This window comes from Chrysemys picta, chromosome 11, assembly GCF_011386835.1.
Source record: "Chrysemys picta bellii isolate R12L10 chromosome 11, ASM1138683v2, whole genome shotgun sequence".
NCBI classification, from domain to species: domain Eukaryota; kingdom Metazoa; phylum Chordata; order Testudines; family Emydidae; genus Chrysemys; species Chrysemys picta.
In genome coordinates, this window is record NC_088801.1 from 63870481 (window position 1) to 63894381 (window position 23901).

The 23901-nt window shown below is 44.8% G+C and overlaps 2 protein-coding genes across 2 annotated transcripts; both read right to left on the reverse strand.

The window, feature by feature from the left end:
• Window positions 1-8607: 8607 nt before the first annotated feature.
• Window positions 8608-14101, reverse strand: LOC135974277 (interferon lambda-3-like). The gene is made up of 5 exons (XM_065561292.1): window positions 13946-14101; window positions 12488-12565; window positions 11296-11439; window positions 10409-10489; window positions 8608-9265 (listed from the first exon to the last, which is right to left on the reverse strand). Exons 1-5 carry the CDS (start codon window positions 14099-14101, stop codon window positions 9167-9169), a joined length of 558 nt encoding a protein of 185 aa, XP_065417364.1. The 3' UTR covers window positions 8608-9166.
• Window positions 14102-18097: 3996 nt separating this feature from the next.
• LOC101944520 (interferon lambda-3-like) lies at window positions 18098-23459 on the reverse strand. Its single transcript, XM_065561293.1, has 5 exons — window positions 23298-23459; window positions 22779-22856; window positions 19401-19544; window positions 19083-19160; window positions 18098-18706 (listed from the first exon to the last, which is right to left on the reverse strand). Exons 1-5 carry the CDS (start codon window positions 23457-23459, stop codon window positions 18608-18610), a joined length of 561 nt encoding a protein of 186 aa, XP_065417365.1. The 3' UTR covers window positions 18098-18607.
• Between the last annotated feature and the right edge of the window lie 442 nt (window positions 23460-23901).

Genomic DNA, 23901 nt, shown 5'->3' on the forward strand with positions numbered 1-23901 from the left:
GGGCAGGCAGAGCCCCCGGGGGCTGCAGGAGGTGCTGGCTCAGCCGCTCCTTTAAAGACGGCTCGGCCGGGCCGGGCTCAGAGCGGCACGGGAGGCGGAGGCTGGTGCAGGCGGCGGGGAGTGGCGCGTCCTGGGGAGCCCGGCGTCATGGTGAGTGGCCGGAATGTGCCGTTCCAAGATTGGCCGGAATGCCACCCCTTACAATGTGCCGCCCCAGGCACGTGCTTTCTTGTCTGGTGCCTGGAGCCGGCCCTGTTTGTAAGCATCTTTTTGGGAGTCAGTACACTCCCTTTTCACTGTTCTCAAAACAACTGCAAGAAACTTCCTCACCTTAATTTCTGGAAATGAAGGTGGTATCTCTGAACATACAGCTCATGAAAGAGACCTCCAGAGAACAGGGAGACTTATTACTTATATAAATTTTACTCCAAGGAACATTAGATATTGTAGATATAATTCATTATTTGAATAACAGATTTTCCAGGCCCACATTAACGTGTTTTGTACATAAATAGGTCACTCTTACTTGATGGCTATTTTGTTTGTGGGTTTGTTTTCAGTGAGAGATTTTGGAAAAACCTTTCAAAAGGGCCTACGTGATTTTGGAGTCTATGCCCCGTTTTCAAAAATGACTTAAGGCTGAGATGGAAATCAATGGGGGTTCGGTGTCCACATACCTTTCAGGGTCTGGGCCTTTCGGGGTCTACGTGCCCCTGAAAGTCAATCGGACTTAGGCTCCTTAGTCAATTAGGTGCTTTTATCACTGGTGTTTGTGCCACATTCAAAGATTAGCCAGGCATCGCTGGCACTGAAATGGGGCACTAGAGAATAGGGATGAGATCTCGCTCCCAGAGGCTAGTTAGGTCAGGGGAAGGGGCTATGTGCATTTGCTAATAATTTGTATTCTATACATCAGAAAATGGAAGATAATGCAGACTGTGAAGCTCCATCTGTGTACCCAAAGGAGACATTTTACTGTAATATTGTCTCAGTCAACGTAGAGTCACAGAAATGTAGGGCTGGAAGGGAACTCGAGACATCACCAAGTCCAGCGCCCGTGCTCACGTAGGATCAAGTAAACGTCAGCCTGTTGTTTTTAACAAATATAGCGTTGGTAAGGCCAGCTGGCATGCCAGTTTCTCCCGTAGTGTTGGATGTCCAGTGATGTTCGCAGGGTTAATTTTGGGTTTTGGGTGGGCCATGGAAGCCTGCTCTGCCTCCTCTTTATGGACGTCATTTTTCACACTCACCTTTGTTCAAGAAAGTTAATAACTGTACTCCTGTGGAGACACAAGGGGAAGGGATTGCTCTTGTGACTGGTAAAGGGACAGTTAGCCTTTCATCAGTTACTTGTTTGAATCTAGTCCGGATTGATAGCCACACCTTCATGCCATCTGATTGCTGGTCAGTGGTAGATTTAAATGAGCTAGAGAAGGTGGGTGAGGCAATATCTTGTATTGCAACAACATCTGTGGGTGGAAGGTACAAACTTTCAAGCTACACGGAGCTCTTCTTCTGGTCTTCCGTGTAGCTGGAATGCTTGTGCCTTTCACCAACAGAAGTTGGTCCAATAAAAGAAATTACCTCATCACCGTGTCTCTCGAATATCCTGGCTACAACACTGCAAACAACAATGGTAAAAGACCTAGTCAGTTTAGTTCAGATCTCCTCAAAGGTACTTTGGTGCCTAACTCCCATTGGAATCAATTGATGCCTTCGGGGATCTGAGTCTCTCAGTCAAACTCTTACTGGACTATCATTTACATCATAATCCCCTCTTCTACACCTGCAAACTTCCTTTGCAATGTAATGGCTATAGAAACGCTCATGTGCATAGCACGCCCAGATATATTTGCAGATAAAAAGTCAACTTCACGCTCCACTCTACTGGCCTCTCTCTCAAGCACTACTTTTCTTTTTTTCCTTTACACTGAGAACAATATACAACATTCTCACAAGACTCCTGCAATAAAGGTATTTAGCCACCTAAATTCCACTGATTTCATTGGATGGTAGGAGCCTAAATACCTTTGAGGATAGGGGCCCACATTTTAAAGGGGTTTCAACTGGGCCTCCAACTTAGTGAACGTAAAAAAGCCCCTGCAATTATTTTCTGCAGCAAAATTACAGGTACAGATAATTGCAGGTATAAATCTCGGCCCTCGGGCGTCTCATTGTCTGATTCACAGGCACAATCAAGTAGTTAGACCTCCAGCTGCTAGTAACTACTTGTACAAAATTGGAGATGATTTAAATAAAAACAATCAGATCCATAGTATCAGTGATTTTCCTCAAAAATAGTCATTCATTTTTCAAATTAAAATTTGCTTTAACGGCAGTAACCTTAAATTACAACTGAGTTAATTCAATATAGCGTATCCTCCAAATATTCTATTTAATTAAGAGCAGTGAAATGTTAACAGCATGTACCCTAGCTATTGATTCATAACATAGAATGAGCCATTCGTCTCCCTGCGTCCCAATTTCATTAAATACTTAATACACTGGCTAACACGAAGAGCAGCGATATACATGTGATTATTATAAATGCTCTTGTAACTCAGATTGCTATGGGGTGGTTAATACGGAGCTAAAATATTGGCAAGGGCCTAAGGCAATAATGAATCAATATTGTGTCCCACAAGGGGAAAATTCTATTAGCAAATCCATACAGTAATAACCATGTTAAGCTGCATTCTGAAGATACAGTAATTCTGTGAGACAAGAGTGAGGCAGATTCACTGGTACGCACCAGCTGCTCAGGCAGCACAAGGCATCAGTAACCCTGATTAAACTGGCTGGGTAAGTAGCCGAGTTCATGGCTGCTTTGAGTCACTGCAGTGAACCCAAGCAGCTAGAAAGTACCAGTGGATCTGACCCAGTTTAATTTAATTATGTGGGCCCAGGTCCTTAAAGGTATTCAGGCTCCGAACTCCATTGAGAGTTAGGCACACAAATATCTTTGAGGAGCTGGGCTACGGATACTCTTGTATCAGCCACTCGACATATTTTACCTTACATGGAACAAATCTGGAATGGATAATTGCTATGGCTGACTAGAAGGGCTACATTAATAGTATGTGACACAAATATATTTTTGGCTTTAAGATACGTGTAATGCAGCATTAGCCAATGCAATGAGTGAAACTGATTCTGGAGTGGTGCTTTTTACACATTACCACTTTCCCTTAAAAAGGCATACTGTTAAGGCATTTAAAAATTATGATTCAAGCCTTAGAAAATCATCAGACTGGCTTAAAAATCATGAGATTAAATGTTGGGTTGGCTTTGCAAAGAGAGGAGAAAAAACACGGTGTGCTAATGCAATAGCTGCCATCTTGTCCAACACACCCGGGATTGAACCAAGTCCCCCAGAGACAAAAGCACGAGCAGTTACGGTTTGAGCTAAAACGGCATGCGTCCTTAGGTGCAGCTGTAACAGACCCATGTCCTCTAGATCAGGGACATGTATCACACACTCACCATAGGTAATCCAGCTCTGTGCCAACCAACACTGATATTTTGCTCTGGGATCACTACCCATTGAGCCGGATGATCTAGCCAGCTTTCTATCTACCTTATAGTCCATTAATCTAGCCCATATTTCTTTAACTTGCCGGCAAGAATACTGTGGGAGACCATATCAAAAGCTTTACTAAAGTCAAGGAATAACACGTGCTCTGTTCCAACCAACACTGACATTTTGCTCTGGGAGCTGATTCTCAGTTCCATTCCAGCTGCTTTACCTACTTTGGCAGCACAAAGCTTGCTGCAAAGCTGTCATAACTGCTAACCTGGAATTTTCCTAGCAGCTTTGGAGGGAGTGCAGATGCGGTAGTGGCTCTGTGCCTCCCTCCTACCCATTTTGGCCGCTGTTGTAGGAGGTCTGGCCAAGAGAGAAGAGGCTTTGGAACAGGCATCATGGATCTTTGGGATTTTTCGGGGGTTGGTTGGGAGGAGCCACTGACAAGGTTACATAGTGATGTCATTACTAGAAGAAATGACTTCTAGAGTAGAACAGTGAAAGCCTTTAATTGTTTGCAATGATCATGGTGGGACAGATCCTGATTTTGGTTAGACCCAGTAAATGAGATTAGGATCCAGCCGAGTTACTGTGTTATCACAGTATAGAAGAAGTGTGGGAATCTCAGATACTGCTGCTTCCACTGTCTCAGGGTGAGTTCACTGAGCTGTAATAATGGAGAGTATCTTTACCACATCCACTGGCACTACAGAGGCTCGACTTTTGACATCCTTGGCTAGGATGTTATCACCACACCAGGAAGCCACCTCATAAACTCAAAGAAGCTGTATTATTGTACAAAAACAACAAGGAGTCCGGTGGCACCTTAAAGACTAACAGATTTATTGGGCATAAGCTTTCGTGGGTAAAAAAACCTCACTTCTTCAGAAGCATTGAACTGTGGACACTAGTTTTTATTATTATTATATTATAATAGTTATTATTATTTATAACGTCTATTACCTCTCACGTCTGGTGATGGAGTCGGGTATTATCGACGTTCTCTTTTGTTATATATATCTCATGGGGGAATATTCACTTAAGGCTGCATTCTCAATGGCTGAATATCCTTCGGTAGAGATGTTAAAATGAGGAATACTATAGCTTTCCTATTCTCCTACTTTACGCTAACTGAGATCAGGTTGTAACAGGCAGCAATCCCAAGCGAGTGTTTGGATCTTCACATGTGTACAGGGCTAATTCAACAAGGCTCATTTGAAATAAAAAGACAAGCCAGCTTAGGAAGTAACTTGTTACTAGGCTTGGATAAATACTGCAAAACAATTTTCATTAATATTTGTTTGAATTTTAAACACATTTACACTGGCTGTGTTCATACTCCTGTTGTGTTTGCTTTCCACAAACACTGGTGTAATTGAGAATGAATAGCATAAATGATCAGAGAACGCAAATGTTAAGCATGCACACTTGCAGGTTTTTGTAATGAGTGAACATTACATTTACTTTCTGAGAGTGTTTGCAGATGACATCTAGTTTCATAACTTATGCTCATTTACTCAAGGATAGAAGCTCTATCATATCATATGACTTATGGCCTGCTGGGTGACCTTGGGCAAGTCACTTCACTGCTCGGTGCCTCAGTTTCCCCATCCGTAAAATGTGGATAATGATACTACTGTCCTTTGTAAAGCACGCTAAGCTTTACTGATGAAAAACACTATATAACAGCTAGATATTATTATTATGAAGCTACTCAGTTTTAGGTCTCATGGCTCAAATGTAATGCTTTGTTGACTAACAAGCCATAGGGTAAACAAAACGACGTTCAATGTTTTCCCATCGCAAGATTCTCAACTGTGTTTGTTAATGGTTTGCTGGAATTTTGCAAACAGAAATAGAGACAAAATTCCCTGGCTGTGAATTACTCACTCAGCTCTAATTGTTAAGAGACGAAATCACATTTGTAAACATTAGCTGCTAAATGCTCTGGATGGGGTGTTCACTCCAAAGACCTCTACACAAACAGAAGTCCTGCATGCAGCCAGCCCCACAAGGAGACAGAGGGGACAGACTTGTGAGCTACCAACCAATGACCCAGTTCCATAATTCTCCTAATAGTGGTCCCTTACCCATACACATAGTAGTACTGTCACCCTAGAATGCAAGCTATAGGATAAGGCTCAGCATAAATTCTTATAGCACAGGGGTGGGCAAACTTTTTGGCCCAAGGGCCACATCGGGGTGCGAAACTGTATGGAGGCCTGGGTAGGGAAGGCTGTGCCCCCCAAACAGCCTGGCCCCCACCCCCTATCTGGCCCCTCCCACTTTCCCTTCCCTGACTGCCCCCCTCAGAACCCTCCACCCATCCAACCCCCCCGCTCCCTGTCCCCTGACTACCCCCCAGAACTCCCTGCCCCATATCCAGCCTCCCAGCCCCCTTACCATGCCGCTCAGAGCAGCATGTCTGGAACCGCGCCTCATGTCCGGAGCCAGACACACTGCTGCGCTGCCCGGCATGAGCGCGCAGCCCCGCCACCCAGAGCGCTGCCCGCGTGGCGGCGTAGCTGTGGGAGAGAGGGGACAGCGGGGGAGGGGCCGGGGGCTAGCCTCCCCGGCCAGGAATTCAGGGGCCGGGCAGGACAGTCCAAGAGGCCGTAGTTTGCCCACCTCTGTTATAGCAGAAAGGATGTAATGTAGGCCATGCCCCTGTGAGTGCAATGAAACTGTGGCCAATGGGGGCGGAGGGGATCCCTGCCCCCAGAGTATGGAGCTGAATTGCGACAAGGAGCTGGTGGGTTGTGCTGGGGCCAGAGCCATTTGGAAAGGCCCAGTCAGCTCCAAGGACCACGCTCTGAGCCCATCTAGGCTCATGTGGCTTCATCTCAGCAGGAGGATGCCCATGCTTTGTGGAGCGGGTGGGCTGGTGGGGGGGACAGTAGGAGGGCGGCGTTCCTCTCCCAAATCCTTAGCACTTGATGCAGCAGCTTCCTCCACTGCACTCAGGAGTCCCCTGCCTCACACCCAGCACACTCCCCTCAGGGATCACACCCGCTGCCTCTGTGACACCCTCATCTCCCACCCCCCAGGGCCCCACACCCTTTATCTTTGTAATACCCTCACCTCCAACCCTCACATTGCCCCACACCCCCTGCCACTGTCTCAGTAAACAGCAGGTAATTACAAAAGAACCCATCATGTATTATTTAAAAAAAAATCTCATGATTTTAAAGGCAATCTTGTGATTGGGGGGACCTGACTAATGATTTTTGAATTCTTGGGGTTGGCAATATTGTCACTTAAATCAAGTCCTTCAGAGCCGAAATATTTTTTGCTTTTAATTCCAGAATTTCATCCTCATGGGGAAGACGATGATACGTTAGAGAGTCCAGGCTTAAACCTCTGCTTTCCTAAATCAGAGTCATTTACACACTTGCAAAGTGATGCAAAATGAGTAGAAAAAATGATCACTGTTGATTTGGTAGCATTTTGCAATAGTGTAAATGACAAACCCAAGTGCAAGGTTGCAATATTGCCCACCCCCAAAGATCCACAAATCATGTGGATCCCAAAACATCATGAGATTTTTTTTAGAAGATTCTACTGTAGTTTTTTTGAACTCCCCTGTCCACCCAGTGTGTTTGTGAGATAGTGTTGCCAACAGTTCCATATTTATTGTGTAAGGTGATTGTGCCCCTCCACAGTCCATCCCATACTCTGAAAATAATTCTGCACCCTGTCCCCAAATCAATCCGCTCTCCAGATCAACTCTTCTCTTCCCCCTGTGTCCCCATCATTTCTGCCCCTCCTTCCTTCACTGCAGCTCCTCCTGAAGCTGCTGTGACTCTTCCCCTCCCCTCTCCCAGGGACTGGTGTTGCAGGGAGTGGAGGAGGGAATGGAGCCTCTCTGAGCTCCTCTCTCCTCCACTCCTGGGACAGTGGTGTTGGCAACTAAGGGGCAGAGATCTCTGACTGCTTCCTGCAGCAGCCTTGATTGGCCATTGTTCCCCAAGACCGGAGATAGTGGGAAACACAGCCAATCAGAAGCCAGGCTGAAAGTCCCAAGAGCGCTGGAGATTCTCACATCATCACCAGAAAGGTTCCAGCCCCGGCTAAAATCCTGCAACGTGTGAAGAAGTCATGAGCGTTGACAATACCGGGGCAGAAGAGAATCAGGCTTTTTATATAGTGCATATAATTATATTAACAATAGACAGTTCTTATTGAATGTTTTTTACTGGTAGCTCTCAAAGCACTTTACAAAGGAATTCAGTATCATTATTCCCATTTTACAGATGGAGAAACTGAGGTACAGAGCAGTGAAGTGACTTACCCAGCATCATCCACCACTCCCAGCAGGTCAGTGGCAGAGCTGGGAAGAGAATTAAGGTTTCCTGAGTGCCAGTCCCCAGTATCTATCCCCCTAAGACAAAAACAGGGCAAATTGCAGCCACTATGTACTGTGCAACAGCAGGTGAATACTTTTTCCAGAGCTGTGTCTTCACACTGATTTCAATGCATACAAATAAAAAGGAAGTAAACAAGAATACATGATACATTCAAGCTCCAGTTAAAACAGCAGCATTTTACTCTAGAGGAGTGTGTCACATATACTGTGGTAAATATAGGATACTAATTATAGTAGGTGCTTTTTGGCCAATTTAAAGGCCCCATAATATTCGGTCCTGCCACCAGCGGTTTCCTAAGATTTGCTATAGTGGGGACATACCTATAACTTTACACTTTTCATTATTTTAAGTATCTCTGTTATGTCCCCTCTCACCATCCAGCTAATCTAAGCAATATTAATGTCTTCAATTTCTCCTCATCTGGAAGTACTTCTCTGCCTCTAATTACTTTTGCTGTTTTCTATTTTTGGAGGTGATGAGATCAGAACATAATGCAGTTAGAAAGCAGAGGGTCAATCATCAATGTATATCATTTCAGTTTTAATTTTACATCTTCCAGTTTTATTAAATATTAAAAAATTAAATATTATAAAAATATTAAAAACATTAAATATTATAAAACAGTCCATTTGATAAATATGCACATAAATAAATGATAGATACAATAAATAACTTAAATAAAAATCAGATTTGCTTAAATAAGGATCGAATCATTATGTCAGCCAGTGAAACAAAAATAGATTCTCGGAATCTGTCTAATACAGCAACACCTTCCATGCATCAAAATTATTGCATTTTCCAGCATCTTTCTAAGACACTAATGAAATACTGTGAAAAAACTAGTTCTTTAAATTAAAATAAGTAACGGCTACACTTAACATACCATTGGTAAATATTTGTGTGTAGCAATAAACCAATACAATAAATAATAATATCCTCTAGGGCTAAATTTTAATCCCGCTGCAATCAGTGGCCAATCTCCCATTGATTTCAGGAGGAACAGGCCCTACACTTTAGCTGCAGTTAAGGAATTGGCCTACAACCAATCAGCTACTGGCAACTGGAGTTGGAGAGGTCTGTTCGTGAAGATCAGTTGTATGTGAATCTTTTGTTCAGAGATCATGGGTGATGGGTATCCATGGTAAAATGCCAAGGAGGAAAGAGCATCACGCCTGGTTAAAATACAGTGTCCTGTAGGAAGGATTCAGGGTTCCCATTCGCTGGGCTCTCCAGTGTCTGATTAGACGCATGAGGTGAGACAGTAAAGATCTGGCGTTTAGGTGCAAGACTCCATGTAGGCTGCACACTTCAAGTCTTGGTTCAGCAGTCGGAAGAGATTGAAGACCACAGATGCTTCCAGGCACCCCAGAGTTTCCTGGGACAGGAGAGAGGGAGTGAACACATTTGTAACAGAGAATGGCTGGCTAGCAATGGGCCAGCTAAAGCTACCGTGGGCCTGATGGAGGCGGGAGGTGCAAATAAATAGGGAGAACAGTGCATGCAGAAAAAGGGTGAACAGAGCAGTGTCTACACAGGGACATCCAGGAAAGATATTCTGAATTAACTGTGTGAATTTGAAGTGAGTTAGTTAAATGGCATTAAATTCCTGTGTAAACACCCTCATTCAAAATTTAAGTGGTCTTAATTTGGTTACTTTACTTCACTTCCAGAATTCACTTTAACTTTGAATAACAGCATCCATACAGGGATTTAATGCAGTTTAACTAATCCACTTCAAACTCACACCTCTAATTAATTCAGATTCATCTTCCTGGACGTCTCCGTGTAGACAAGACCTTACAAACACTCTAACCTAAGGAAATACTCATGTACACCGTGCTCTAACGTGCTGTACTTCTAAGTATATAACAACGTGTGCTGTAGTCTGTTACATGAACCAGTGAGTTTGAATGAAGCAAAGGGCACAATGATCTGGGGTAATAGTAAATTTGAAGGGTATTATCTTTGGCTATATCTGAGTCTTAAGAAGGCCTGGGCATTGGCAGATCTGTCTGAATGAATTATCTCTGGGCCTGTTTTCCCATTGCCCAGCCCAGCATCTACACCTCTTCAAAGCAAATAGCAAGTTGGTGTAAAGCTCTGCCAACAGTGTGAGGAAGGGGGGATTTCAGATTCAGCAGCATTTTGCACAAATATAAATGACTACACCAGGTATAAAGTGCAAAGCAATGGAGGATCAGATGCTACGTGAAATTCTGCTATTTGCATCCTATGGAAGGACCCAAACAAGGCCACAAGGTAAAGGCTGTTTTCTGGATGCCTGGTCCGCTACAGTCTGCAGCAGATGTAATGACCCTTCCTGATGTGGGAGATTTACCAGCTTTCTGAACTAATTCAGTCTCAGGACACCTGGACTGCAGAAGCCCCTGGACAATATACAGGGCACCCATCCTGCACTGGCCCCATGGGAAGGGAATGGAGCTGATGAACCTGTACAGATTTGTTCCCACTAACATGTGATGAACATTTGTCTTGTGTGTTTGCCAAATGTACTCACCATCTTCTTGGCTGCGTGGAATTTGTGGAGCCAGCTAGTCAGCCTCCTGGAGCGTTGATGGGCGTCAGGCTGATGGCTGGTCTGAAAAGAAAATCAATACATGAAGCAGACTGGCACATGAGTAGAGATTTCAGGAACAATGGCTGAGCCTCCTACCTCTCGGTACAAGCCCAAGGCACAAATTGGTTTGATTGAGTTTATCTTGTTCTTTAGACGTGTGGATTCCATGTTAACCTGCCGTGTTCTATTAATAATACCAAGCATTTGTATGGTATTGTTCAACTTCAGAAGTGTTTGAAGCGTTAACTAAGGGCTTTACTGAGCCCTGTGGGAATGGCCCTGTGTAGGGGGAGGTATGCCTTGTGCTGCCCAGAAGAGCTCTGGGAGGAACTCCACTGAATAGAAACCGAACATGCCCTGGAGCTGAGCAGGAGTGCAGCATACTCCCCCAGTCTATGCAGCCACCCAGGGTTCTGTCTCCTCCCGGCTCCTCCCCACCTCCACTGCGATGTTCTGGAGGGCACATGGAAACAACCGTAGCTGTGCTACAGAGAGCACAGTATCTGCAGTGATACCAAACTACAGCCCAGGTGCTGAAGGAGGGGACGTACCTGCTTGCACAGTAGCAGAGCAGCCGGGCATCATCTGTCCCTAACTAGTTAATCAAGTTAATTAGCTAATTAGATTATGTATATGAGCAAGGCATACAGCAACTACCTAATCCGGACACTTTCATTGTTATAAAGGGGGGTGCAAAGTAAAGTCCACAATTACTGGCACAAGGATGACTAGATCCTGGATTCACTTAAGAAATTAGTGCTGTTGGGAGTTCAACAGACAACTCCCAGTCCCACTGTGGCGAGAGACATTTGCAATCCAATACTCACGCAGATTTTCAAGTCCTCTCTGATGTGCCTCAGGATTAATAATGGCCTCACAAGCAGCTCGGACAGTCTGGGATCCTCAAAGTTCTCCAGCACGTCAATAACGAGGTGCAGCTCCTCCTTCACCAGGATCATTCTGTCGTGCACCTAGGGAGAGAATGTGCAGGTAAAACAGTGTGTCCAGGGGAGTCGCAGACACGGAGATAAGGAATGTCTGCATTAGCAGCAGCTAGGCGTGGCCTGCTTAGGGAGACTTTCCAAAGCCCTGGCCAATGGGAAGACACCTAAGACGCAGGGGAGGTCTGAATCCACTCTGTACACAGAGCCTGCTTGAACCTTTGGACTCTGTTACTTACACCTTCCTTCCTTGGAATCCAACAACATGTTGTGCTTCAGATCAGTCTCAAACCTTTTTTATATGTTACAACAATCTGAAGACATATTTGGGCAGGGCAAGTATTTTTTATTTTTTTTTGCTGGTGATTTGGAGAACGGTTTCTGGGGAACGGTTTCTGGATCTTCCAAGTGGCTGTACATAGATGTGGATATGGTTTTAGAGAACTAAAACATTCGCTGGTGGGAAACCAAAATATAGAAACTGAGGATTTCCTGCCACACGACCTGGAGCTACTTATGTGAAGGAGGTTAACTAAGTTCAGTCTGGAAATAGATGATAAGGACAGGTATGGATGAGTTGCTGGTGAAAAAGCCTTTGGTTTGTTGAGAACTGAGGATAAAGTTAGTATCATTCCTTGTATTAACAGGGAACAGTGATTTCAATTTCTCAGGGCCAAGCTAGAGATGTTGAGATGTAAATTGTTTCCTGGCTCAATTATTTGATACCATCTGAAGCCAGACAATATATTGTTCTGTCTCCTGCCCCTGTTTTTCAGTGGCTTGCTTTATCATATGCTAAATATTGTGCTGCAATATTTAAACTGATTCACAGTCTCAACATTTGTCTGGTTTCCCAGCCCTAAGGATATACAAAATATAGAAATAGAAAAAGGGCCAGATTCCAACCTCAGATGACTCCTGTGTCATTTGGGAATAAATTCCCTGTCCATGTTATGCTGAATCTACAAAAGGATCACCTGAAATCAGCATCCACCTTGGAAAGAGACAGTACTGCAACTTTGGAAAAAAGCAAGTGTTATTTTGTAACTGCATCTCTCTTGGCAGAGGTCTTGCTTACCGACAGCTCTTTGACTTCCCAGTTCCGGTGGAAAATCTTGGTGTTGCATTTTCGGTCTGACAACAGCACGATGTCCTCCTGGAGGCACAAAATGAGAACACGGGGAAATGTGTAAGTGGAGGGAAATCAGGGGAGGAAGTGCCAAATTCTGCCCTCAGTTACATCATATAACCCCATTCAGCCATGCAAAGGTGCCAAATCCTGGCAGAATGTGACTCAACACTTTGATCCCCTAACAATGCTGCTCTCCTAGAGTCCTGGCTCTTTCCAAGAAGGTGCCAAAGACAGGACAGACGTCAATAACACGCTCTTGTCATATTGCTTGGCTGGTTTCAGGTTGTGAACTGCATTTGTGCAGGAGTTTAACTGAGAACCAGCATCCTTTAACTCTTGACACGGAGGATAATTTGACCACTAATCTGAGTGATTGGATCTCTCTAATGCTGCTTGATGGCATGACATGAATTTGGGGTCCTCAGATTGTCTGTTTAAAGGACTAGACCCAGTTTTCTTTGGAAGGGAAAGACTGCAGATATTTAAAAACTGGGTCTCATTCTCTAGGTTTGATGATAACTCAGGACAGAGTTTGAACCCCCTTCAGAAATTTTTGAGATTTAAGATTAAGGACGGTTGACTCTGTAAGAAATCCGAGCTGGCCAGGTCCAAACGTCCTTAGACTGACTCGGATTAGGAACACCCACTTAGCCAGATTGTCCCTTCTTTCTCTCCTCGCTCTTTTCTAATAGTGAGAATCCTATTCTTTCCCTGCTATTGTCTAATCTGTGATTCTGCCTTAGATCAGTTCCCACCTTCCTGCCCTGTCCATGACTCTGCCTCTCTCCACATCTATGATCCCTATTCCCCATTCCCCACATATCTGAGCTTTGCCCTTTTTTAACTACGACTGAGTGAGGGATCACCAACAAAGAAGATCCAGACAGAGAGACTTCTCTCTATTGTATCTGCAACCCTACACCCCAACCAAATGGGGGGGCAAGTGGGTCCTTCACTCGCTCTGGGGCCCCGGAAAACTCTCGCGGGGCCCGGACCCCCAGAGCTTCTTCTGCTCCGGGTCGTCGTCGTCAGTTCGGTTATGGGGGATCCTTCCGCCCTGGAACCCGCCGCTGAAGTGCCCTGAAGATCCGCGGCAGGGGTCCTTCCGCCCCGTGACCCACCACTGAAGTACCCTGAAGACGCGCGGCGGGGGTCCTTCCATCCCGGGACCCGTTGCTGAAGTGCCAGGTCTTTGGTGGCAATTTGGCGGCGGGGGGTCCCAGCCGCTGAAGACCCCAGGCCCCCTGAATCCTCTGGGAGGCCCTGCTCAACCTTACCTAAGCATATGCCTCCCATCTAATTTCATCTGCCCATAGTAATATGCCGAGAAGGCTGCTGTTGAAACTACAGTCTAGCACTCACATTGCCATTATTGCCCCACTTATGTGTCTTCTTTGCAGTTACAAATCTGTCCGTGACATTCTTGAAGGTCTCCAGTTCCTGGGGTGGAAGGGACTTGTATTTTGAGAGGTGGCACTTGTTCATCTGAGCACCTTTGGGAAAGGCCTCAGTAGACACTGCCCATAGGGTCAGGACCAGGAGCAGTTTGCAACTCATCATTTTTCCTACTGAATCAGAAAGGGGAATTCCACGCATCACTCCATTTCCAGGTTACAAGGATTATAAACAGTATTTTTGACAGTCTGACAAAGTGGGGAAAGAAGGGGTGCAGGAAGAAGAGGACTACAATCAAATATATACATTGGTGGGTTGACCCCAAAGATCACAGCTGAGCAAACTCAACTCTTCTATTCACAAATGTTTTCAGATCAGGCCTCTTAATTTACAGCCCCAGAACTAATAATAAAAAATAAACCGGTAAAATACTTAGAGGAATGGATAATGTTTGATCCTTACTCTTTAGAGTAGATCACAGCAGATCAGTCTAGTAAGCCCATGTGCTAGACAGAAGCCCGAGACTTAGAGGCACGTACCTTGGAGCATGTTTGCTGGGAAATCGCTTTAGTCTCTTCTTCTTCTTCCTCAGGGTTGCTTGGCCTCCCTCTGGTCTGTGAATGTAGCCTCGCTTTGCCATTGCTCTTGCTTTTATACTCTTTAGGAAAAAATAAAATGGAATCTTGTTTTCCTTTAGTCAAAAGAGAAAACCCCACACGTTAATGCTGCTTCTTGATCAATGGAAACTGGAAAATGAAAGTACGGCAGGTGCATCTAGCTCCTAACCCTCTGCCCTCACCAGGGATTCCCAGGTGAGGGAACCTCTGCATGACATCATGACCAAATGATGCAAGGTTTCCCTGCCTAGAGTAGGCGAGTTCTGTTTCTAATCTTAGCATTGCCCAGCTTCCGGGTTTGCGGTGTTATTGTAACGATCCACTGAGCAGCCTTTTCATTCATTTTTTCCCCCGTCCTCAGGAGTGACTCTGCGAGTCATCACTGATCAGCGAAGGGTAGGAGGAGAGTGGTTTCAGTGGTCTCACAACTGGGCAGAAAGGGACTGTTCCCAGAAGTGAGCCTTCCCTTGCAGTCTCGATAACATCCAGGTTAACTATCCATGTTTGTGATTTACCTGGGAAGCAACGGCCTGGGGGAAGGAGAACCTGGGAAGCACTTTTGGCACTAGTCCAAGCGGTAGTCTGAGATCAGGGCCTGTCTGAGATCTGGGCCAGGGAGACTGAGAACCAGAAGCCTGAGAGCTGGGCCAGGCTGAATGGGAGTGTGGCAGGGGAGCAGGCCGGGGCTGGCAGAAGGTTAGTAGAAGCTGCAGCAATAGTACAGTACAGCCCAGGGGAAACAGCAGAGAATGGAGGCTGGAGGCACAGAGGTAGCAGCCTTCCAAGGTACTCCAGACCAGGACACTGGTCTAGAGAAGGACTCTTCTTCACCACTGGGGAGGGGCTGTGTGTTTTCAGAGGCACTGACATAAATAATGCCCTTACCAAGGGCAGGCCAAGGTCTCAGCCTGAGTCACCCCTATGCCACGGATACACTTGTATTCAGCATGAGGCGTGGCCGAAGTTGCAGAGTTAGGAACTAGCACATGTATCTTTTCTTGTAACCGTTCAAACCACTGTAGTAAGGGAACTCGCTTCCTTTTATTTCTTCCATGCCTAGTAAGGAATCGTTGCAGCTGGGCTGTGAGTGCATGGGCCTGTTGGGTAGAGAAGCTGGTTGAGAAAGACTCTGCAGAATACTTCTTCCTTCGGCCTTACAGCCTCTTCTGTTGTCCTCTCACACCAGTCACATCTCTGACTGTTTCTGGCTGCATCTAGCTCAGAACCCTCTACCCAGTCTGACTTGCAATCAGCCTATACAGGTCATGCCTGGTGAGCATCTTACTCCCATGGACTCTTTTAATTAACTGAGATGATTGTGATGTCAGTTCCTGAGTTAATTTTAAACTCAACATTGCTGCCATAAATATGCAGTTTCACTCACCAGGCAAGCTCTATATCATCACAAGTGATAGATCCCAGAAACAATGGCTCTTAATTGTCTGTAATATGATCAACTCCCTGACTGCTTTGATGCAGCAAACAGGTGCAAAATGTCCATATTTTGTGCATTTAGTACACCATGTGTCTCTGGCTTGACATGCATCATTTCTTGAACTATGACTTTTTCCACACCTTGTTGATGTAGGCTGAATCTGTCCCTCTTAGTCACAGAGCTCTCTGGTAATGCCTTTTAATACTCATGCTGCATCTGTTAACAGCTCCTAAGCTAGTTTTTTTGCTTAATGGCTTTGTTATTTGAATAGCTGTGGCTAAGATTAAATCTTTCAGTGGTAGCTGCTGTGAAAGGTTTTTAATCTGTTAATGCAATAACTAGACTGTCTGATATGATCACAGTTTTCAGCCAGAATATGCAGAAGTCTTATGAAACATTCAACATTTTCCCATGGCTCTCGAATTCTCGAGTTTTCATAAACCACTTATTTCTGAGGTATAAAGAACGCATGAAACATAGCCAGAACGCTTGCATAGTCACGTTTGTGAATGTGTTGAGTAAAAATCAAAGGATATAGAGATATGCTCTGCCTGCGACTCCACGGCATAAATGAAAGAATATACCTGCATATCTCCAGTTTCTTTGTGGACCTTGATAACAATGTGAAATCTTGAAAAATATTATTTCCAGCCTGTCCATTGTAAAGGTTTGTCAAAGTGGACATTTTCTGAGGCATTGAAGAGTGGCATGTTGATGAGATCCTGCAACCTTACTTGCTTTGTTCCTTCTGTCTGCAACTTTTGTTGCTGTTTCCTTCTGTTTCTGTTCTTAGTTTACTCATGACAACAAGTCACGTTCTCCTCTACCAGCAATGGCCTGGTCACAGAGCTTGCTTATATATACCGGATATGTTCATCATAAGATTCTTTAATACTCTACCAGGTATGGCTCAGTAAGCTTTAAATAATGTATTTTGCACACAGCACTACGTGACTGAACAGTATAATACAGTTTAGCATCCATTACTGCCTGTTCCAGCCAAAAACCAGCCAGTAGCAAGTGAAGCCATGCCTTTGTGGTCAGGTCAAGCACAGTACACCAGAGTGGCAGTGCCAACACTACCATCCAACAGAGACATTGGGCCTACATCCTCTAAGGCAAGGAGTGTAGATTAGAGGGAGGCTGAATGACTCTTGCACTCAGGAAAAAATGTGACAGTACTCCCGGTTGGTATTTTAAAAGTCTCCGATCAGTGTGTAGTTAAAGCAGCTGTCTTGGGGAAAGCAATCTACATTCAGCTCCAGGAGGCAGCGCTGTCAGTTCAGGGGTATTGCTGTCAGTTCAGTGGGAACCTGTCTGTTTCTCAATCTTGTCATGTGTGAACTTTGCAAGCCACAAAGTAGGAGCTTAGTTTTTGCTTGGACTTTGCCGCAAGTGCAGAAGTCCTCTCAGGGTTGCTCTGAAATGGTGTGCAATCTGCGAGCTTAGTCTGAGGTTCCAGCTTCTTACGGAATTGACAGTCACAGGAATTTAGTCTGGGCTCCCCAGGGAACATTTGTTTGGCTCTAATGGTAATGCCAAAAGGAAGGAGAAAGACAAGAGTCACATCTCTCTTTGGCCTTTTAGTTGCGTGTTTGGAAATGCAGTGAGGGTGATCCAAAAGCAAGCAGCTTCGCAATGCAAAAGAGAGGCAGTGTGGCCTAGTGGCTACAGTGTAAGATCAGCTCTCAGGATTCTTGGCTCTGCCACTGGCCTGCTGAGTGATCTTGGACAAGTCACTTTGCCTCTCTGTGCCTTAGTTCCCCATCTGTGAAATCAGGAATAATGAGAATGACTTCCTTTGTAAAGCACTTTGGGATCTACTACTGCACCGCACTATATAGGAGCTGGGTTTTATTACTCCAGTGCACCCAATATTCTTGTTTACAAATTAAAAGACAGGAATGCCAAGGCCTGGGAAAACAATTGTATTTGTTCACAATTATAGATAAAAAGGCACCATCTTAGTAATAGATAAATACATAAAAATAAATAGCTGATCCATAATAAATAACGCTTTGGTTCCAGTCAGGAAGCCATAGAGATCAATTACTCTTCTCAGTTTTGTAATAATACGTAAAGCAGCAGCAAGATAAAAATACACTCTGTATAAATACATCTGTCGAGGATCTGTACAGTAAGAACTTCCAAAGTTCAATATTAATGCATTTCCTGAGGTTGTTTCTAAGAGATCCGAAGCCATGACTAGTGTGTAAATCCTAGAACGGAGTGTGTTTTTTATTAAAATTAAAGCTTATTAAATGTTTCCAATATTTTTGGTTATGTTACCTTGACTTTGAAAATGCTTTCATATAGGGACAATACAATTACATCCAATAAATAATATCCCCAGAGGGCCAAATCCCTGTGAAGTCTAAGGAGTCTAGAGTGCTGCACCAGCTGGAAATTGGAGCAACCTGGAGGCCAACTGTTGTGTAATTCTTTGGTATAAAAGGATGGAATCCGTTTGCTCGGGGATCTATGATCAGCAGCCGGAGGGAGAAGATGAATGTTCCTGGTTCACACACGACTTCTCCCAATATGTATGCGGTGCTCTCAGGCTAGGGACTCTCCAGTCTCTAAGTAGATGTGGACACGGGCACTGCAGAGACCAGATGGCTACACACACAGCTCCATGTAGGCAGCGCATCTCAAGTCTTTGTTCAGCAGTCGGAAGAGATTGAGGATCACAGATGCTTCCAGGCAGCCAGTTGTTTCCTGGGAAATGAGAGAATATTTACAACAGGAAGTGTGAATGGGGCTAAATTAAAGCCACCACGGGTATGTTGCATAATTAGGAGGCAAGTGCATATCTATAAGAAGCACAGAAGATGTGGAAAGAGGGTGAGTGCTGGAAACAGAGCAATGTGAATGCGGATTTCTGGAACCCAAGCAGATGCACACGCAAACTGCAGTTTAACTACTATCATGAAATGCAGCATAATTCAAACCATACATTAGCTGTTGCTGTAGTCTGTGACATCATTGCACAATGGATCCCGCCCTGGCCTCTGGGATGGAAACCTAGTAGGCGTGTTCCTTCTCTAATTTGTATGGAAGTTCACTTTCCTCATTGTCTCCAATGACTACTCACCGTCTCCTTGCTCTTATGGAAATTTTGGAGCCAATTGTTCAACCTCCTGGAGTGTCGATGAGAATGAGTTTGTCTGGTCTGAAAACAAAGTTGATACAGACTGGTTGGTGCCCAGAGATTTCAGCCGACAGTGGACCAAAGCCCTTTCTCTACAGGCGCAGAGCAGTTCTTGCCCGGACATAGTCTAGGCGGCTACCCTTGTGCATGTCATATCAACTACTCCCGCTTTCAATGTCCCATATACGGATGGGCCCAAAGCAAGAGCCACATGCAAGTATTTGCTGGCACTGAAAGAGAAATCTGGCACTGAATACTCACACAGTCCCTCAGGTCCCCTCTGATCTGTGTCAGGATTTCTAGCGGCCTTGAGAGCAGTTTGGACAGACTGGGGTCCTCAACATTCTCCAGCACGTTAATGGTAAAGTCCAGCTCGTTCTCTACCAGGATGACTCTATCGTGCACCTGGGGAGAGAAACTTGTAGGTAAGAGAGTGTCTGTGGGAGAAAGAGGCACAGCTGTGCAGATACAGGACTAGAAGTTCCCATGCGTACGGGCAGGCAGACTAGGTTGAAACAGGAGATTTTCCAAAACCACTCAGGGCTTTCTTGATTTGTCAATAAATGAAATATTTAAATCACTCCTGACTGGAAACAGCTTCATCTGCACATGTCTTTCTTGACACCAGTTTATAGCCAGTGAGAAGGCACCTGAACTGAAGGTGAGAGGTGACCCTTATTTACACCGAGAAAGAGCCACTGTCAGATCTGACATGCTCCTGACTAAATCAGTGACTACAAAGTCATAGACTCATAGACTCTAAGGTCAGAAGGGACCATTATGATCATCTAGTCTGACCTCCCGCATGATGCGGGCCACAAAAGCTGACCCACACACTCCCGGAAGAATTGTCTCCCTTGACTCAGCTATTGAAGTCCCCAAATCAAGATTTAAAGACTTCAAATCGCTGAGAATCCTCCAGCAAGCGACCTCTGCCCCATGCTGCGCAGGAAGGCGAAAAACCTCCAGGGCCTCTGCCAATCTACCCTGGAGGAAAATTCCTTCCCGACCCCAAGTATGGCGATCAGCTGAACCCCGAGCATGTGGGCAAGATTCTCCAGCCGGACCCTCCGGAAAAAGTTCTCTGTAGTAACTTTTAATATCCCATCATTGACCATTGTTGCTAATTACCAGCACGTTATGGCACGTTATTGACCTATTGACTAAAATCACTTTATCCCATCAAACCATCCCCTCCATAAACTTATCAAGCTTCATCTTAAAGCCAGAGAGATCTTTCGCCCCCACTGTTTCCCTCGGAAGGCTGTTCCAAAACTTCACCCCTCTGATGGTTAGAAACCTTCGTCTAATTTCAAGCCTAAACTTCCCGACGGCCAGTTTATATCCATTCGTTCTCGTGTCCACATTAGTACTGAGCTGAAATAATTCCTCTCCTTCCCTGGTATTTATCCCTCTGATATATTTAAAGAGAGCAATCATATCCCCCCTCAGCCTTCTTTTGGTTAAGCTAAACAAACCGAGCTCCTCGAGTCTCCTTTTATACGACAGATTTTCCATTTCTCGGATCATCCTAGTGGCCCTTCTCTGTACCCGTTCCAGTTTGATTTCATCCTTTTTAAACATGGAAAACCAGAACTGCACACAGTACTCCAAATGAGGTCTCACCAATGCCTTGTATAACAGAACCAGCACCTCCTTATCCCTACTAGAAATACCTCGCCTAATGCATCCCAAGACTGCATTAGCTTTTTTCACGGCCACGTCACATTGCCGACTCATGGTGATCTTGCGATCAACCAGGACTCCGAGGTCCTTCTCCTCTTCCGTTACTTCCAACTGATGCGTCCCTAGCTTATAACTAAAATTCTTGTTATTAATCCCTAAATGCATAACCTTACACTTCTCACTATTAAATTTCATCCTATTACTATTACTCCAGTTTACAAGGTCATCCAAATCTCCCTGCAGGATATCCCGATCCTTCTCCGAATTGGCAATACCTCCCAACTTTGTGTCATCTGCAAACTTTATCAGCCCACTCCTACATTTGGTTCCGAGGTCAGTAATGAATAGATTAAATAAAATCGGACCCAAAACTGAACCTTGAGGAACTCCACTGGTAACCTCCCTCCAACCTGACAGTTCACCTTTTAGTACGACCCGCTGCAGTCTCCCCTTTAACCAGTTCCTTATCCACCTCTGGACTTTCATATCGATCCCCATCTTTTCCAATTTAACCAATAATTCCTCATGTGGTACCATATCAGACGCTTTACTGAAATCGAGGTATATTAGATCCACCGCATTTCCCTTGTCTAAAAAGTCTGTTACTTTCTCAAAGGAGGAGATCAGGTTGGTTTGGCACGATCTACCTTTCGTAAAACCGTGTTGTAATTTGTCCCAATTGGCATTGTCCTCAAGGTCCTTAACTACTTTCTCCTTCAAAATTTTTTCCAAGACTTTGCATATTACAGATGTTAAATTAACAGGCCTGTAGTTACCTGGGTCACTTTTTTTCCCCTTCTTGAAAATAGAAACCACATTAGCTATTCTCCAGTCAAAAGGTATCACCCCCGAGTTTACAGATTCATTAAAAATGATCGCTAACGGGCTTGCAATTTCTTGCGCCAGTTCCTTTAATATTCTTGGATGAAGATCATCCGGTCCGCCCGATTTAGTCCCGTTAAGCTGTTTGAGTTTGGCTTCTACCTCGGATACGGTAATGTCAACCCCCACTCCTTTATTCCCATCCGTCTTGCTTCTACTATTCCTCAGCCTTTCATTAGCCTCATTAAATACTGATGCAAAATATTCGTTTAGATATTGTGCCATGCCTAGATTATCCGTAATCTCCACTCCATCTACAGTCTTAAGCGGTCCCACTTCTTCTTTCTTTGTTTTCTTCCTATTTATATGGCTATAAAAACTCTTACTATTGGTTTTAATTCCCCTCGCAAGATCCAACTCTACACAGCTTTTGGCTTTTCTCACTCCGTCTCTACATGCTCTGACCTCAATAAGGTAGGTTTCTTTGCTGATCCCTCCCATCTTCCACTCCCTGTACGCTTTCTGTTTTTTCTTAATGACCCCTCTGAGACGCTTGCTCATCCATCTCGGTCTAAATCTCCTGCCCGCGAACCGTTTTCCCTTTCTTGGGATACAGGCCTCTGACAGCTCCTGCAACTTCAACTTGAAATAATGCCAGGTGCCTTCTGCCTTTAGATCCCTAAATATGTTAGTCCAATCCACTTCCCTAACTAGTCCCTTTAATTTATTAAAGTTAGCCCTTTTGAAATCATAAACCTTAGTCTCCGATTTAATTCTGTTAATCTTTCCATGGTCAATGGTCAAAGTGCCTTGTGTCAGATTAGCACAAGGGTAAGTGAGATCAGATTCAGCGAGAAAGGGACACATGTTAGGAAGGAACCATCTGCTAGAATAGTGGTTCTCAAACATTTCTACTGGTGACCCCTTTCACACAGCAAGCCTCTGAGTGCGACCCCCCCTTATAAATTAAAAACCCTTTAAAATATATTTAACACCATTATAAATGCTGGCGGCAAATCAGGATTTGGGATGGAGGCTGACAGCTCGCGACCCCCCCCCCGCGACCTCAGTTTGAGAACCCTTGTGCTAGCATGTGACCTTCTTGTGCCCCTTGGCTGAGATTTTTCGTACCGACAGCTCTTTGACTTCCCAGTTCCGGTGGAAAATCCTGGTGTTGCATTTTCGGTTTGACGACAGCATCATATCCTCCTGGAAGCAGAAGGAAAGAACAGAGACCCATATTTATGTAGGAGCAGGAACAAACCTGTACTAGTTCTTCCCTCAGTTCTCTCCACACAATCCCAGTGGTGATGCAGGGAGATGAGATGCTGACATCAAATGTCTCCCTTGTACCTCTAGGGCTGGTATCCACAAGGGATATGACAGTGATATGCATGACCAAGTTTAAACTGTGCTTTGTCGTTCTCCTCCAGTGTGGAGAGGACCTGGGTTCAGCAGGCGCTGTGCTAGAGCCTGGTGCTGGCCAGCAGGGTGCTCGAGCTGGCAGAAAAATAAAATGAAATCCTTCTTGGTAGTTGGTTTTCAGCTTCTTCCTTGAGTGCAAAGGGACATGCAGAGCGGGCCGCTGTTCCGATGACAGCCTAGGGCTCACAGTGCTGTTATTGCCCAGTGTGTGTTCTTCACACTTACAAATTTGTCCTTGGCTTTCTTGAAGGCCTCCAGTTCCCGAGGTGGCAGGGACTTGTATTTTGCAAGGTGGCATTTTGTCCTCTCAGTGCCTTTGGGAAAGGCCTCTGTAGTCATCGTCCAGATGGCCAGAGCAAAGAGAAGTTTGTCGCCTACGTTCACCATTTTCCCTAAGGGAAACAGAACGGGAGAGATACATCACTGACATGCCAGCGAGTTGGACGCCGTCTCATAAGCTAGGTCTGCACTGGAGACAAACCTAGCTCTAAATTTTTTTTTTACTGTTTCTTCAAACATGGTTAAATCTACTGCAGGAGGCAGCTGGTGACACAGCATCAGTGAAATGCCCAGCTCTGAGCTGTGGCTTCCTATAGGGGACTGGGAAGTAAAACAATTGTTACCATTTCTCAAGCCTTCCTCAAGCCAACCAGCTAATTTGATCAGCTGTGAAATGAATGAAATTAAACAGCTGGCGAAAGTGATGTTTTCTTCTTTTTCTTAAAACTAACTTATTGACATTCAGCAGAATTATCTGTTCTTTTCAAACCACCCTTCAGACTTCAGCTGTTATAAATACTTGCTCACTATGTAGTCAAACAAAGTATCT

Bases quoted from the DNA above. Each gene is read 5' to 3' on its own strand.
- LOC135974277 (XM_065561292.1), bottom strand. From the start codon at position 14,101: ATGATGAGTTGCAAACTGCTCCTGGTCCTGACCCTATGGGCAGTGTCT. The intron at 12,566-13,945 runs GTAACTGCAAAG...TTGTGCCTCCAG, and splicing joins AGAATGTCACGGACAGATTT to GAGGACATCGTGCTGTTGTC. The intron at 9,266-10,408 runs GTGAGTACATTT...CTCCTGTCCCAG, and splicing joins TCCACGCAGCCAAGAAGATG to GAAACTCTGGGGTGCCTGGA.
- LOC101944520 (XM_065561293.1), bottom strand. From the start codon at position 23,459: ATGGTGAACGTAGGCGACAAACTTCTCTTTGCTCTGGCCATCTGGACG. The intron at 22,857-23,297 runs GTAAGTGTGAAG...TTCTGCTTCCAG, and splicing joins AGAAAGCCAAGGACAAATTT to GAGGATATGATGCTGTCGTC. The intron at 18,707-19,082 runs GTGAGTAGTCAT...CTCATTTCCCAG, and splicing joins TCCATAAGAGCAAGGAGACG to GAAACAACTGGCTGCCTGGA.